Source organism: Stegodyphus dumicola, chromosome 6 (assembly GCF_044657685.1).
Source record: "Stegodyphus dumicola isolate Sdum_Otavi_A_Nest chromosome 6, ASM4465768v1".
Classification (NCBI taxonomy): Eukaryota; Metazoa; Arthropoda; class Arachnida; order Araneae; family Eresidae; genus Stegodyphus; species Stegodyphus dumicola.
The window spans coordinates 175088232-175106588 of record NC_140773.1 but is presented as its reverse complement, the minus strand read 5'-3'; the positions used below and the strand labels follow the sequence as shown (position 1 = coordinate 175106588).

Genomic DNA, 18357 nt, shown 5'->3' with positions numbered 1-18357 from the left:
ATGTTGTGAAAGTAATTAAATTCAGATTGAAAATCCGTTCTTTTGCATGAAAGTTTAACAATGAAGTTAATTTTTTAACCGTATAAGTTTATTATCTGAACATGTATTTGGCTCGAATATAGTTTATATCGATTATCTTTCTTTCAGATTCCAAAGGCAATCCTCGCTGCATAACAAATAGTAAAGGCAAAAAGCGGCGACCTGGATCCAGGCCTCTTTCCATGGCTCTCAGCACTGACGACCAAGATTTTGTGCATTTCATTAGCAGGTGTCTCGAGTAAGTGTCATTCATTCAAAATAAAAAACTTATATTCACAATTATATATATCCATTATTTTTGTTTCTGATATAAGTTAACAATATAACACTTTCGTTCCTTATGATTTATCATTTTATTTGTGATACCTATATTCTAATAATATAAAGATATTTCTTTGCATTCCTTAATCTAAGAAAACATAGAACTAAATAATTATAATAAAAGAATTGCATAAACTCTGCACTGCGCACAATTAAGGTTATATAGATTACATAATACATTACTGTTGTTCTAATATCTCACAAAATAGAAATATTCCTAATTCCATAAATTCTGGTTATGAGGAAAATAAAGTTGCTAATAAAATTGCTACGAACAACGGAAAAGTAGATCTACTGAGATAAAATTATTATCTAACACGCAAATCGCCAAATTTGGCATGCCCGTTATTCTTATTCCCAATTTAAATTTGAACAGTTTCATAATTTAACAGCACTATCTTTATAAAACAAAAATTCGTTATCTTTCAAATCCGAACATGCGATAAAATGACCGCAAAAAGAAATGATAAATAAATAAAAGCGGTAGATCTTATGTTATGATTACCCTTTTATCATTTTATCATTTTATTACACTTTATTATTAATAAGCAGAAGATGAGTATCCAAATTAAATTATGGCAATGTAATAATGATAAAATACTATTAAAATAAAAATTAAAAATATCTGAAAGTGTTCAGATTTTAAGGATTGCCCAAAAAGCCTCTTTTAAAGTTTAATATGGTTCATCAGTAGTAATTATCGATAGAGATGGCCAGACGGAAAAGCGAAGCATAATAAAAGAATATTAAGTGAATATGAATTTAGACTGACATGGGAACATCATATATCTTTTGTATATTTAAAAAGCAAAATTAATTCAATTAATTTTTTAACTAATTTATTTCAGTTACTGATTAATGATTTGACACTGCTGCTGTTATATACAGTTCATATAATAATCATTTTTAAAGTTTTAGTAAGTTATATTAAATTACAGTGTATTCTATAATTCTCAAAGCAGAATAGGGCCCACCAGCGGCCGAGCGGTAAAGACGCTGAATACTGGTAGTTCGGTCTGAGGTTCGAACCCCGCGAACGGGCTGGCTGCATGGGCGTTTTCGTGGTTTTCCCCATGTGTAACGTGTATACGAGCCAGTTTCCCTTAGAAAGTCCTCCACGAAGGCATCCCTCCCTTTAGGCAGATAGCCCTCGTGTTCTTTGCCGTAATTGAATAATCCAATCCAAAGCAGAATAGCAAGCTTCTCTTCCAAGGAAAAAAAAAAAAAAAAAACTAATGTGGACACCACATGACTTCCTTGTACGGCCCATTAAATTATACACAATTTTTTTAAAACTTACACATGACTTCACGGCCTATTAAATTATACACATTGCACGGCCTATTAAATTATACACATTTCATTTAAACTTATTTCCTCGAATTTCATTAGAGATAATCTCCCATTCAGTTAACTCAGATCTCACTTAGCGGCGAGGCAAAAATGCATAAGAACTTAAAACATCTTCATTAAAAATTATAAACTACAGAAAAACATAAGAAACAAATGCAAAAACAAGCAATTCGGCCGGCGGGTAGGAAGACAAATTTTTCGGCACACAAAACTGAAAGTTTACTTTTGGTCCCACTCGACAAAATGGCATTAACAAACTGACGTAATTCAATATTATACCAAGAATTTCAAATGTAAACAAATTAGGCTTAGAATCACTTAAATAACTTTTAAATTGTTGATAATTCTACAACTATTTCATGCAGATTAACTAAAGCCATAAAAACCTGTACCGGAACATAATAACAACATAATTTAATCACTTTTAAAGCAAACAAATGCACAATTTACCAACATATAAGAATAACAAATCTGAGCTAACCGGGATGGGCCGCATCAAGCTATGCCGAGCTGTATACATGATTTGTTGACATTCTGTAGTTGACTTTTTGCAACAGAACTGGAAGTAAATGATGGTTTTAATGGAGCAGCGTGATAGTTCCATTTCAGACACTTTGTACTTAATAATGACGATATTTTTTACAAATTTCGTAACACAGTGCTCTAAAAGAAGTCTCTTTCTTTCAAATGCCAAAAATTGTTTGACAAAATTTGATTAAACACGCTAACGCGATCTGTTTGCGTAGACGATGTTTGTGGTGGCGGGAAACTTTCGTTTTATAATACGTTTGGAGCGGCCGATAGTAACCAAAAATGGAGATGCACAACTACATGTTATAAAGTCCCATACACAAAATTTCAACATTCTGAGGCTACTTATTTTGCGAGACGCGTACGTACGTTTGTAAAGCACAAAAAAAATCTCTTTTGAATCCATTTTAAATCCAGTTTACAATCCATCTCGGAAAAATGAGTCCTTTACTATGTTCGTACCTACAGGCAGGTGTCGCGTAAAAACATCGTTCAAATGGATTCGACAACAGTCAAAATGGATATTTTCGTTAAAATATGATATCCGAAATTTTTCGCAATCGCAGTACTTCCTTTACTGCGTAGAAGGAAGTAAAACCTATCCCGTGAAATTAGATTTTTCCACGATGGAAACAAACTAATTTTTTAATTAAGCATTTTATTCACATAGTCGATTAAGAAGATACGCAATTTAATTGCGTTAATTTGGAGTTATCATTGAAGTTCAACTAAATATAAGTTTTGATAAAATCTTTAAGATTTCTTTGTGTTCCTCTCTTTATTCCAGCTCCTTACAGGAAAAGAAATGCTTTAAAATATAAGAGCATGTATTTATAGTTTTTACAAGTCTATAGTTTAAAACGTATGACCCTATAATTTGTAAAACACATAATAAATTGAAAGAATTAAAGAATGTACAAAAAGGGGAAATATATTTTATGTTTTAAATAATTTTAAATAAAAAACTGTATTGAATTATTAGAAGTTACTTGACGATGTACTTTATGTAACTCCCATCAGTGATTTATGATGGTGTACCCAAAAAAGGTTGCAAGGATAATACAAAAATATTTATTAACAATAGGCAGAAAATAAAAAAGGGAATTAAGAAGCATACTTGCCTGTCATTTTTCCATATAATAACTAAATCTGTTTATGCATTTGTCAGAAAGCAGGACCAACGTGTTTAACACCGGATTAATAGAAATCACGTCTCTGCCCACTGAGCCAGTTCTTGGTGGTTGTTTTCGCATCATTGTCTGAAAAGAGCCTCATTCCAGAAAAATGTCCTTCAGTTTCGGACAAAGAAAATAGGCACTGGTTTCTAAACTTGGGCTATATGGGAGGTGACATCAGACTTCCCACTTAAACTTTTGCAACAATTCTTGAGTTTGGTGAACAATATGGGGCGGTCATTGCCATGCAGGAGGATGACACCATCACTCAACATGCCAAGGCGCTTCCGTCGGATGGCTTCACGTAACCTTCTCTAAATGGCACAATAACGATCGACAGTAATGGTATGGTCACATTCCAGATACTCGATCAGGATAACGAATCACAGCTCTCTTCTCCAAGCGAGACCACTTTTCTAAACATAACATTCATCATACTATTATAACATTCATAACATCATACTATATAAAACATTCATCATACTATTTATATTATATCATTGCTATTTCAATTGCTCTGATGTGTCTACGAACTTACTCTACCTAACCGCACAACCACTGCTAGACAACTAGTGTCGTCTACCAACACTGTCCATAATATTCCACAGTAGTCCCTCCACAATAATTACTCATAATTCTCTGCTGTTTAGCTAAGTGATGATACATTATACTTAACAGTTTGATGATTGATTATGATTGCTACTGATCTAAAATTAATGATAATATATTTCTTATTGTTTTATGCCATAATTAATGCAAAGATGCTTTTTAAAGAAAACTTTTATTTTTTAAATACTTCATCAAACTCAGGTTCGGTTTCTATTTAGCGTTCTAATTTATTGTTGCTTTCTTTTTGTTTTATTATACTGCAGCTGGAACAGTTCTTTGCGAATGAGTCCAGACGAAGCTCTTCAACACGCTTGGCTATCATCGTGTTCCTCCCAAAGGCTCTCTTCTCAACCCCTCAGAGAAATAGAAACTGGTGAGAGAACATTTCTTCTCTCGAAAGAATTGCTGAATTTACATGTCATCGGACGAACCACTTCCTATTGGTTAAAAAAGTATAACTATCGTACTTGAAGTCTTATTTGTCCGAGGTATGGGATCTTCACTCATATCGACGTGTTCTCCACAGATGTTCTACCGTGACTCACTAACCCGCTTGAAGAATTTATTAATACACTTGCATACTAATCTATTTTTTTTTCATCTTTACGTGCATGTTATTCTTTTCTACAATTACTAAAACCCTGCTAAAGTTTCAAAAACAAAAAACTCTAACATAAAAAAGTTGATTCTAATAAAGTAATGTTATTTTTTAGTACGCTGAGACCGTTGTGGTGCTGTAAAATAATATTAGTATACAGCGCTTTTAATTGGTTATTTGTTAGAATTAACGGATTAAAAAAGGACAAGGAATATAACAATCATAGAGTAATCTATGAGTGTTATATTAAAAGTAATGCAAACGTTGGGCTAACTTGTTTATTAACTGACATAAATCGTCCAAATTCTACATGTTATTAGAAGGTCTCTTGTTCTGTTCAAATATGGAATATTTTTCTCATTGCAGGTAAATAATAAATAATGGATACAAAGTACAAATAACTCTCCATCAATGAGTTCCTTACAGATGTTGATGTCCGACTTTTTCAAAAGACTGTAAGATGTTTAAAGAGACGTTATTATTGACAACAACAATGTGCAGAAATAGTGAAAACGTTTAAAAGAATTTGAGATACGTTATTTCAGTTTTACGATAGAGGATGAAATGTGGGCGTAATATTATTATGTAGAGACGAAGAATCGTTTCAAGGAATTGTATGATCTCTCTTCTACAAATCCTAAAATTTTCAAAAAACAATATTCAACATGAAAATCCATAGTTACTGTTTTGGGGAATGACTAGGTATCTTTCGCCTCTTTTTTCCCAAGGCTGAGCCTATACCAGCAAGCAGTACATTCAGGCGCTCTTAAAATTTCAAAAATCCATTGGGAAGAAAACAGACCAAATTTGTAGCTAAAGGTGATTCACTTTTACTATGACAATACAGGTCCTAACAAACTTTAGCGCATTTTTCTAATAGCAGTAATTCAGGCGATCAATAAATTGGACCTGATATTGCACCTCCAGACTTCTACTTCGTCATTAAAAAAAGTATTTCCGAGAACTAAGATTTGCTACTTAAGCGAAGTGGTTGTAAAAAACTGGGTAGCACATTATACGCCTGAAATGTTTCGAAAAAGATTCGAGAATTGTTTTTTTTTTTTTTTTTTTTTTCTTTTTTTTTTTTTTTCGAATGGCACAGATGCATTTAATGTAATAGAGAGTATATTCAGTAATACCTTCTACAGAGGATTAGTCACTCTTACAACATGTAGACTTAAGACAATCTGTGTTAGTTACTAAAGGACATTTTCTGTTTTCGTATGACACTCATATTATTATTTATATCAGAAGAACAAAAACTGAACTATTTATTGTTTTAATGACATAATAAGATATAAATAATTGCATTTGTTTCTAAATTTTAACAAAGTAATAGGCTGGATTCCAGATATGTTTTAGGATAAGAAACAAATTTAAGTGGAAGTGCAGCAGATGGTACTACTAATAGGAGATTTTTTTTCACTGACCGTGTTTTAAGTTTTCCCATAGAAAGAAGCTGTGATTTATTTTTTAATAATCTTGTTGAATTGCTATAGACGTTTAATTATCTGTTCTTTAAACCTAATGATGAAATTAAATGCTCGGTATAATTTAAATGTTTCTATTAAAACAGATTAGATTAATAAACTTAAATGACATTTTTTATTTAATTTCGAAAACATGTTCAAAACATGTTTCGAAAACATGTGACGAATCTTCCCTCTGATTTTCACAGCATTTACTTAAAATATTTAAGTAAGTAATTTGTTTATATTTACAAAAAAATAGGAAATTTTCTATTTTGTTCGCAGTCCATATTAAATTTTTGTGTAACTGATGTCAGTTAAATTTTTGAAAGCAAAATAATAAATAACTATCTGATAAACTATTTTCGTGTTAATCAGTGACCAATGAGATTCGAGGTGTTCTATATATATTAAACTAAATCTATACATTTCTTTACTAACAAAATTAAACGTTTTGTATAAAATAATGTTTACAAACTTCTCAAATCTCAGTCACCCTTTGCCGCTGAAAAGTTTCTCTTTTTCAATGAACACATTTAGTTTAATAATAAAGCATATATTCATGCAAATACTACATTATTTTGTAAGATAAAAAAACGAAAGTAGAAATAAATGATAGTTCAATGAATAGAAAACATAGAAATATAAACTCGTTCAATAAATAACGCGCACAGTTTAAGGATATTTAGTTTAAAGAAGTTTTATTTGGAAAAATCAATAAAAATCTGTGACTATACGCATAAAATCTTATACTTAATGTTCTTACAATTGACAGAAGACCATACATTTAGATGAAGGTAAAATCTTGTTATGCGATTTGTTTTACATTCATTTCACTAATACAATTTTAATAAGATTTCACACAACATCAAATTTTTATTTTATGGTAAGTTTGGCACCCAAAATTAGACGAAAAATTTCATCTCTGGAAATGATCTCTTTCCTTTTAGTATCCACTACCTGGTAAAAAAATTTCATAACATATCATCTAAACTTTTCATTAGGTATTTCTTAAATTATTAATATTTTATGAGATAAATATGTAACAAATGTAAATATTCTGGCTTTATTTGAGGATAGCTGAAGATTCTAAATTTCCCTTATTAGAATCTTCAATTTTCATGCCTTCCTATTTTTTTAATTTAGTGACTAAAATCGGCAAAAAAAAGCATGTATAACAAACAAGATGTAAACAGAGTTCAGGAATTTAAATCAGTGTATTATTTAATGCCTTTTTATTGATAAGAAAATATTGAATCGATAATGTAATAATAGAAAAACAGAACGGTCATTGTTGAAAATTATAACCTCTTGTATAAGCCAAGCCTGGTTAATGGTTTGCTGCAAAAAAGCTAGAATCAGAAAACTCATCGCCTTTACCTGTTGTTTACCCATTAATCAAAAAATAAAGCAAACAAAATGAAGTACAAAAATTAAAATATAACTTAGTTAACTACAAATATTGCTGCTTGTAATGCTTCATAAATTTTTGTAGTGCACCATAAAACTGCTCATAGAAGACACTGAAAAATCCATAATTATATAAAAGGAGTTTTAGTTTAAACAAAATAAGTGTAACTTATAACCAAATAAGTTTTCCAAGAGAGCTGAGACAGTTCTGTTGTCTCTCACTATTACTAAATATCAAGTAGTTTTCACTTATAAATTAAGTCAATCAGGCTGCACTAACGAGTCAGTGTTTCTCTTTTTTTATAGCATCTAATTTTGGATAAAGAATCCGCATTCTCAAGTAAACGCCTGTGTATATAAGAAATTGTTTTTAAAAAGTTTACTAACTTAAAATAAACATTACAAAATAACAATTTCCGATTTCATAAAATAATTTTTAAGAAATGAAAACATGGTGTAGCATTTTTGACATGATTACACGAAACTAATATAAATGCAATTGATGAGAAGGAAATCTCCTAGAAGATTGCGTTATTTTTCTGGCTAAAGAGACATTTTCTGCTTTTCGGAATTTTATTCTCAATTTAGATTATTGAGTTATCTTTATTTTATTACTTTTTTTAATTTATTTTTCCCTTTACTTATTTTCTTGTATGTTTATTATTTTTATTTCTTTTTTTAATAATTTTTTCCTCCATTTGCAGTACTATAGTGCATTTATTTATTTATTTTGCTAGTGCTGTAACTTACTTGTGTAAGCCTCGTGGTATACTTTGTAGAACACGTTAGAGTTAAGAAAAAGTCTAATGCCCTTCTTTTTTATCGCCTATTTTTATTTTAACTTTTTTTAAAGTGATAAATATTTTCTCTTAACGTATATAAAGAAGCTACGTAATCATGTCGTTTATTATTTTTTCCGATGTCTTCTTCTTTCTTCAGATACGTTTCAAATATTTTTTACATTTAATTTTCAATAAAACACAATCTTAAAAAAATTTTATTAAAGATGAAATCATTTTACGTTTGTAGTACGCCAAACATCTTTCTTAAAGTCATAGTATCTATGTCATAGTATACTCCTTGTATTTGCATGTTAATCAAAACTCTTTATAATTATTGAAATTTCATAAGTAACCATCTTGTTACTATAATTATATTCAAAATTAAACATATTTTACCAGATTTTAACTAACATACTTACGGCTATTCGTAAATATAAAGAGTAACAAAAGAAGGTCTGCTAGATGCTAAGTCGTTTCTTAATTTAAATTATTGCTGCTTCTTTAAATTTAAACCGATTTTCTTGAAGCTATTATACACTTTTTCTTTGCACGTTTGATTGATATAATATGAAAACTTCTCAGAAACTCAACCAATGTAGGCACATTTCCTTAATGAATTGGTACGCTTGTTGCTGTCGATCGTAAGGCTCTTTGAGGACATTATCGAGGATATTGGAAATTGTTGCTTCCAATCCATAAAAGTTGTATATTTTCTTCTGGCATATATCCTTTGGCTTTGCTGCCAGTACTCCTCTCAGAGATAAAAAAAATCCCACAGAATGCTGTGGATGAACCAATCGTATGAGCCAGTTTCATTGACTTAGATCCCGCAGCTGAAAGATACATGCAAAATTTGCGAAGATGGTATCCTAGTTTTTGCGAATGTTCTATGCAATTACCTGCTTGGTCGTTCCCTAGTTTGAAGGAAGGGTAGATGTGACGCTCATAAATGACCTATTCTGCAATCCAGGTTTGTCAAAGAAGAGATATACTAAAAACACTAAGCATTTTGGTGAATTGGAAGCATAAATTTCCAACAAGTTCATTGATATTCCACAAAGGTTCAAGTGTAAATTTTAAACGATGTACCATTTTTTTTTCAAAGAAAGATATAAAAAATATTGAAGGGCATATTAAGTTTTAAAATTATGGGATAACGTATGCTCAGAGAATGATTGTATATAGCAACTCTAGTTTCAATGAAACAAAGTAGCTAATAAAGAAGTTTCTTTCATTTCAAAATGAGGAAGCTTTATTATCCCTGTTGTATATATTTCATTGAAAAATTTAATAATTATGAAGCTGGAAAGTGGCGATTAATATTCCATGCAAAGGTATTTTTGGCAATTCTTACTTGAATTGTGCTTGCAGAGGCCGCTCGCAGTCATCAGTCCGAAGAAAAGGCCGTGGAAAATCAGCTGGGCAATCGAAGGGGTCAACTGGAAGAGCGTAAGATGATTCTTTCTTCCTGCACCTTCAAACCCTTCAATTGCACTTCAAAATAAAACATTCGCTATCAAAGCCACGTTATTTTCTTTTAAGCTTTATCTCTTATCGTGATCTTTGAATGCATCTCGGCAATTCTGTATTAAAACTTTTTTGTTCGATCATTTTATCAACCTAATTCTGATAAATAACTCCGATTTCAATTACGTGATTATATTACATCTGCAGCATGTTTTGTTTCGCTGTTATAGAAGGCATTTTTTATATATTTTTTTATACAGTAAAAGCTGATAAATCCAGTTATTGCTTTGACTAGCTGCGACACTTTTATGTTCACTGAACCTTTAACTTCTTTTAATTGAAATCCATTTGAAAAACACTGGTTCAAGGAAATATTACTAGATATAAATAATATAATCTGATTGGATATAAACATTATAAACAGGTAATATATTTGTTTAGTTTTTGTATAATTTCTTTATCAGTTGTTAATTTCTTATCGCATGATTTTACGTTCCGGGATTCCTTTGGCAAATTAGAACAATCTTATAAACTATTATTTTTTATGGAAGTTAAAATACTAACCCGTAGCACGCTTTATTAATAAATTTTTCTATTAAGAATCTGAATTTTATTTCTCAATCCCGTCATAATCGAAGCAGTGTGTAAAGTAGTGAACAAGAATGACACTAAGGTTGCAAACGATTGCTGCCTTTCTATATCTACATTCAAAACCATTTATTCATCACATGAATAATTGCAAAGCTATTTGTTGTTTCGAATTTTTATAAAATTTATAGAATAATATCTATTTCCTACGGACCGTGAAAGAGTGTTGAAAAAATTCAATCAACTTGGAATAAAATTTTTTAGATAACATAAATAAAACAACAACAAAAAATGTGTATGTATCGATTTCCAAAAACAATGCTAAGAGGGGAGGGAACGAATCAATATATTAAAAATTTATTTGCATTAAAAAATTTAAACATAGTGCAATGTTATATTTAATGATGCATTAACGCATTTTCGGCTTTATTAACTATTAACAAAATTCTGCAGTGTGATTTTTAAAATTTTACAAATTGGATTTACTTGTATTTGCTGAGAACTGTAGTTTTAGTCTAATTTTATTTTATTTAATTCCTTTGTTTCTTTGTTCCGTACTTGTATAACTCTCCTAACATAGTTTAAATGAATTTTAGATCAGCGATTGCTTATAAATATTTTTATAACTTCATAATTTAACTTACATTTACCCTTATTGTTATTAGGTTCATGTTTGCTATGATATATTTGCTTTTTGTAGTGAAAATGTTTTAACAATATATTTTCTAAGCTTATTATTAGTGTTGTCTTCTTAATTATTAATGCACTTCTTATTTTTCTAGCAGCTCTTTTTCCACGTGTCCCACTCATGCTGGGCCTTCAGTAATAAATTTTTGGTATAATTTGAAATATTTAGATTTCAGCAACTTTCTTCTTTTAAATTTCGAGCTGATTATCTGTACATTGCTTTTCACATAACTGTACAGAATGCGAGTATTTTTATGCAGTCGAGCCCCGCTATAACGAACTTTGAAAGACTGGAAATTTGGTTCACTTATCCAGTTGGATAAGAAAATAGATTATCTCACAATTGTATAAATACAGTGTTTTATATTCGTACAAAACTGCATGCCAAAAGAATTAATTAATTAACCTTTAATTTTTACTTAAAATGTGTGTAGCTGCAAAGGAAAAGTTCAATACCTTTTGTAAAGAGTATAGTATGGTCTTTCAAAAGATCTAAAACAAATGCTAAACTCACATTTGCAGTAGCATTTACACTTAAAAAAAAAAAGCTGAGAATAGCCCATTTTCATTCCTAACTGGACTGTAGAGTCATTAGCTTATATCCATGCAGGAACGTGAAAAATGTGGAGTGCTATCTCACCAGGATTCGAACTCAGGACCTCCCGAATACGTGGGGAGCATGCTTCCATTTACAACACAAAGGCATCCGTAAAGGAGGGAGAAAATATCTTATAAAGCTAATCAACTGTATAACCTAACGCATAAGATTCACTACTTCTTCTTTCCCTGAATAGTGGAAATTTCAAAATTTCCATCATAGATTTTGTCTTGGACAAAACTCTGTCCGATAACTCATTCAAAAAATTTGAATGGAATTGAAGAAGCCACAACTTTCGTTCTTTGGTTTAATGGTCATTTACACCATACACAAAAAACGCCATATGGTGTCCTAAGATTTTTTCTTTTGTGTCTTCGTTGGGTATCACACCTGTTTCGTATAGTCTTTATTTATACACAGATAAAATTGGGGTTGAACAGCAAAAGAAAAGTCATTCGCATTCCATCTGCAAAGGAAATTCCATATAAAGGAAAGTTATGAATTCCACGTAAAGTAAGTTTCGTCTGCAAAAGAAAGGTGATGGAAGGATTTCAGGGATTAGTAATTTTTTTCGTTAAACATGCTGAAATTCTGAAAACAAAAATACAGTACATAAAATACATTATGTTTCAGTCGAAGACATACATACAGTTAGTTATATCCGATTTTCATAGCTTTGGAATTTCATTAGTATAAAATAACATTAAGTATATAGTAAATTCAACTGGATCAAACGGTCAAACGGTTCTTTCGTTAAACCCAGGAGGTTTCATTTTAGCGGAGTTTGACTGTAGTGACATTTGAGGATTTTATTCTTATGTTTCTGAATTTTAACACGTCCTTAAAATCCAGTTTATATGCATTTTCTATTAACATGTATTAAACAATCATAGATTTCGAAGGAGAAAATGATCCTCATTGCTGTATTACAATAAATTGTAATGAATTAAAGTGTGAATTAACGATGAAACCTTGAACGTTAAGTTACCTGATCACTTATATTCTGTCTGTAATTATCATGTGAGGGAAAAAAACATAATAATATATTAAAAAACTATGTCCTTTCATATTTGCATTTTTTATTTTGAAATGCTTGGATTAAAAATAATCTTTAAACTCCAAGGTGTTTTAGACTAGTCCAAGTTCTAGGTTATACGTTGTGCAATTAACTGTAAAGACTATCCTAATTTTTATGTAAAATTGGTTTACAGAGCTGTTGGCACGGAAGTAATAATTTGACAGCCTGTTATGTATGAGTCTGAGAACAGAAAACAGTAGCAGATATTAATAAAGGCTTTATTTCAGTATCTAACAATGAGCAGTTTCTATGATATTTCCGTATTTAAATTTTCTGTATTCATATAAAGATTTAATGGGTAAAAATTGGACAACCAGTAATCTTACTTTACTTGAAGCCCATAACAGTTTTTAATAAAAAAAAAACTAATAGATTTTGGCCAAAATTGATAAAAGGCAAGGGATACTTTATTTGAAGCTCTGAACAGATTTTTCGCGAAAAAATATATTATATCATGCAAAACTTCTTAAATTTGGTATTTAAAACAAGGTATGCATATGCAACCATGGTTGAGAAGAACGACATGTTATATTTTAACTACATATGATAAATATGAAATGGTACTTTACTTGGAATTCTTAACAGATTTTCGTGGAAAAATATCGAGTAACTAATAATAATAGCTTTATCTAAAATAATGCAGCACATTTTAAGGTTATTTATAGACATGATAGTTATTTATATCAAGCCATAGAAAAGGATGAATTTTTATTAAAGCGTTTCATATGTTGAACTTCAAAACACTTGTAATGCAAGCATGTAACCCAAAAAAATGCTCTTGTTAATCTCGTGCACCGATGTTGATGACGAGGCACAAGAGCGAACAGCAAATACGAAAACACTCATTGCTTTACTTCGTACTGATCTCGGATCGCACGGTAGTCACTATTTAAATGTAATTTCAAAAACTAATAAGCATTGTTTACTAATACCTAAATATCGAGGATACAGGCAAAAATCAAAATGAATTTAAGTTTGATGGTACTACAACATGGAAGAAACTTAAAGTCTGGTATTAGTTTCAACGTATTTATTTTAAATATATTATAAACATTTAAATTTCTTTAATTAAAAGAATTAAGGTTTAAGGAATTAAGATTTAATTAAAAATCAATTATATTATATGTTATTTAACTGTCCAATAAAATACGATTTTTAATAAAAAGAAATAAAGGCGCAAACATTTGATGACCTATAAAACATTTGATACCTAATAAAATATAAAATTTTGTATTATAGACCTTTTTATTTATTCATTTATTGGAATTGCAAATTATGTTACGTCGAACAAACACACCGCATCGATTATTAACGAGAAAATTTAAGGCTTGGAAGAATATTACCAATGAAAGTAAGCAGTACTAATATTACTAAATACTTGCGAATCCTTGTGATATGTGTCTTAGTGTATGAAAACTTTCAATCTATGATGTACACCTGTTTGAAACGAATCTGGGTTAAAATTCCATAATTTAAAGGGGAAAATGATAATAATTTTACATTTCAAAAACTTTCTCATAATTCATTCGTTATCTTTTCCTTTATAGGATAACATCCGCCAAGCGATTTTCTGTATAAGTGTGTGTGTACCAAATTAATACTTCCAGTAAAAAAAACATACTTTGATTCTAATTTATGTAAATTAACGTGAAACCGCCAGAATAAAGATAAATGTTCATTTTAATAGATCGTAGCCGATACTGTTGCTTATTGGTTACATTAAATGGGTCATTCTTATCTCTCTTACCAATGTTCTTTTTTACAAGATCAATATTATCTGTAAAAGTTTTTAAAGTATTTCATTTTATGTTAGTTCTTTGTTGATTAAAGTTAGCTGAATAAAAAACTTTTTTTTTTTTTTTTTTTTTTTTTTTTTTTTTTTTTTTTCCGTTTAGGAAATGTTTACTGCCAATTTATTCTATAAAGGAAAAGAGTTTTTATTCCTGATGTATATCTCTCAACTCTGGGTTTAAACTCATATGATTCACATTGCACTATAACCACTGATATGTAAATATATCATGAATGCATGATATTCAATTAAGTTTGCAATGTTTTTAAAAGTTTCGTTGTCATGAATTTAAAAACGTCTGTATGCAAGTAGTAAATTCATCTTGAAGTGTTTAATTCCCGTAAAAAAACCTATTGATTTATTTTACCTCTATATGAGCGAGCTTCTAATTGCTTTTAAGTTCTTTAGTATTAATTATTGATTTTCATTCTTTTTTATTCCAGTTTTGCATGAGGCCACTGGTTGCCCTGGAGAATACGACGATCCTTTGGAAGACTCCGGCACCTTCCTTCCCTCTATCCTCTGAGAGGACAATTTGCTCGTGTTTTAGACGACGCCTTCTATTCAAGGATCTCAATTTTTACAGAAACTAGTCGATTTATGCGATGGACAATCCACGTGACAAAACCTGCACCTGTGGGAGAAACTGTGCATTTTGTTTACTTTCTAGTTCTGCCCCTTTCTTTCAGCAACTTTCTAATTTGTGTCGTGTAACTTCAATTTCCCGCACCCGGCAATCTTTCCTCATTGTCTGTGTGCCAGCTCAAGACAAAAATATAGGACAGTCTTTTGTGTCGAGGCTTAATGTTGGCTTCTCCAGGCTTGTTTCAAGAGCCATACGTTTTATTTGTGTTGATGTATCTGGGCTTGTCGATTTTCGTAGTTAGAAGAAAAGTATGCGTATATGTTTTTATATGTATGTATAACATCATTTCACTGTCATTGAAAAATCTTTATAGACGAATTTTCTCCCTTTATCATATCACGTCATTTTAACAACTGATGCCATTTTGAAGGTGTTAACCTTCGCGTTTCGATATTCGATGTTCTTTTCTAAATGCAGCAATGAAAACACGGTGGTAAGAATATTCCTTCTCATAGATGGAAATACTCTGCTTTAAATAATTTTGTCACACGTCCAAATCGTTTAACACTCTTTCACTTGTCTCTGAATATTTCATGTTTGATTTACCTCTGTTTAAAATAAATATTTTTGGATTTCTTATCCGTAGAAAACAATAAATTTATTCTCTAGCAATTAATATCGAGTCATTAAAAATCTAAAATTCAATAGTTTAATCCCAGATTTTTTTATTGAACCATTTCTGGGATTAACTAAGTCTTTATTTTTCTTCCCAATATTAAAAATTTTTCCTTGAAAGAATTTAACGTTAATCATGATAATTCTATGCTACTGTAAAGAACAGCTATGACTTTATAATAAAAAGGATACTTACATAAGAGAAATAAGTAAAATTGTTTCATATAATTTTTGTGAAACTATGCCATTTTTTAACGATGAGAAACTTAATGCTTTCTAAAACTGAATTTTCTACTTGAAAGAGAATATACTAAACTAAGATAAGGTTTGTATAACGCAAATTTGCTAACATATGCAAAGGGCTTTTATAAAATTTTCTCATAGCTATTTTTATCTACTTCATCAATATATGCGAAAACTTCCTCAAATGAAGTATAGATTTTATAGGGTACTTAAATTAATTTATAATGTCCCTTTCATTGATGCATTTTTTCTGCCTTAAATTACTGTAATGTTGAAGGGTGCTTACAATATAGAAAGCATAGATTTTATAGGGTATCTGCTGACAGTCCTGGTGAATTCAAGAATTCAAGACCTGGTGAATTCAAGAAAGACGAAAAAGCAGCAATCCTGAAGAATTATTAACCAGTTTTTTTTTACGGTTTTTAAACATTCTTTAAAATTACGGCTGAAGAAAGAAAATATATTTTCATATTTCAAAACTTTTATTAACGATACTCATTTTTTTCCCTAAAAAAATATGTAAGACAAAGAGCATTAAATGAAGCTTAAAAAATGAAAATTATGTGCTAGCAAAATAACTAGATTTAAAAGTGATAAGTAAAATGCAAATATCTATTTTATTAAAAAAATTGTAAACTTTTGTGCTTAATACAAATCCTGAAAACAGAATTCACAAAATATGTATTCTTTACCTAAAGTATACCTCACATGCCTTTTGTTGTGAAATCTCTTTCTACCAACACAGTTCTATCAATTTTCATCCCACATCCCTACCACCGCAACGTCACGTGGATAAAATATTCCCTGATGGTGATCCTGCACGTCTTTTTCCAACTCTTTAAGAACAGCAGGTGGACTCTGCAGAAAAAAAAATATACCCGTTACATCAGAGCTGAATATTGTGATCGATTTAAGGTAGTTTCTGGGCTCGTGTTTTTCTGTGTGAAATGCATTCGTAAATTATACGTGTAATATATATATTTCAACGAGCGGTGCTGTAAAGAAATATATCTCCCAAATAAAGTAGTTTTTAAAATATATTGTCTTGAACTTTTTTGTGTTTTTATCAATGCTCAGAAATACTGCTGCTCATCATTTGAAATTCTCCGCTTTCAGATTCTTGACAAAGGAATAAATAAAGGAAAACTGAATACGTATTCTAAGGCCTTGGGATAAAAACAAACTTGGAAATGTTGTTTTTTTTTTGTTTTGTTTATTTAGTGCTACTTTCAAGAGTTTGTGGTTCTCATTTATAGGATAAATTTTGGATCCCTTTAGGATAAATCATTGAAGTTGAAACAATTCAGTATAAATATAACAAAAAAAAGTGAAATTTCATTTAAATCAAATTGTGAGTCGAATTATAAAAATATACAGATATGTTTTTAAATGAAATTTTAAAACTTTAAATGACATCTGATATTTGGAGAGATTACCATTAAATGTTCAAAATGTTAAAAAAATGTTTCATAAATTAAAGATATAAAATTCATAAGATTAAAAAGAAGTTGAAATCTAATCTTAATATGCAGATTTCATTTTAATACTTGAAACAGTTTTAAGCCTAAATAGTTACGATGGGCTTAATAGTTTAAGAATTAGAACACCAAAAATTAAAGAAGTAGAATTTAAAATAAGCCGTTCAAAATGGCAAAGCTAAATGGTAAAAGAAAAAATACTCGATTGATATTATTTCCTCTTAAATCCACATGGAGACTTAAACATTAAAAAAAAAAAAAACTAAATTTTAAGACGTAGCTATGCATTTATTTTATTGGATTACTTGCACATGAGACTTAGAACAAATAATTCCCTCAAGTCCCAATATTTTATTTTATTTGTTTACCTTTTACTAGCCCAAAAGCATCGTTAGCCTAGATGGCCTGTTAGTTTCGAAATGGCATTTTGTATTGGTTTACTATAAACGGAATTTCACTTTTGAAATTGTTGCCATCAAATATTATCGTTCTGTATTATATTTAAAGAAATTAAACAATAAAGAATCTGCATGAATGTATGCATGTTTCTCGCACTGTTAAAAGAGCCACCAACTTTTGAATAACGTAGTCCTCCACCCAAATATGCGTACCTGAAAGTCCTAATTTTTAATTTCTAATTAGTTTTACTATCTATTTTATACCTTTAAAAGCTTTAAAGATATTTTAATTAATAAACTCAATGATTTCAAAGCGAGGAGTGGAGAAACAGAATAAAACATTTTTACCTACAGCGCGCGAAAAATTCTAAAGATATGCCGTTTCGTTTTTAAATATTTTGTGATTTTGCTTTTGAATTGAATTTTATTTAACGTAAGTGCGAAGAACATGATATTTAATACATAAAGTTAACACGCGAA

General features: G+C 30.1%; 1 protein-coding gene across 14 annotated transcripts in view; it reads left to right on the top strand.

Moving 5' to 3' along the window:
- LOC118195800 (dual specificity tyrosine-phosphorylation-regulated kinase 4-like) overlaps window positions 1-17039 on the top strand; it is a 227095-nt gene extending 210056 nt beyond the window's left edge. For 12 of the 14 annotated variants that reach the window (XM_085819189.1, XM_085819188.1, XM_085819186.1 and 9 more), the window contains 4 exons: window positions 148-277; window positions 4292-4401; window positions 9659-9736; window positions 14941-17039. In XM_085819189.1, coding sequence (XP_085675315.1) covers window positions 148-277; window positions 4292-4401; window positions 9659-9736; window positions 14941-15023 — 401 coding nt within the window. In that variant the 3' untranslated portion in view covers window positions 15024-17039. Of the gene's footprint in view, window positions 1-147; window positions 278-4291; window positions 4517-9658; window positions 9737-14940 lie in introns of all 14 variants that reach the window. The other 2 variants (XM_035367129.2, XM_035367130.2) reach the window with 2 other exon arrangements.
- Window positions 17040-18357: the final 1318 nt, after the last annotated feature.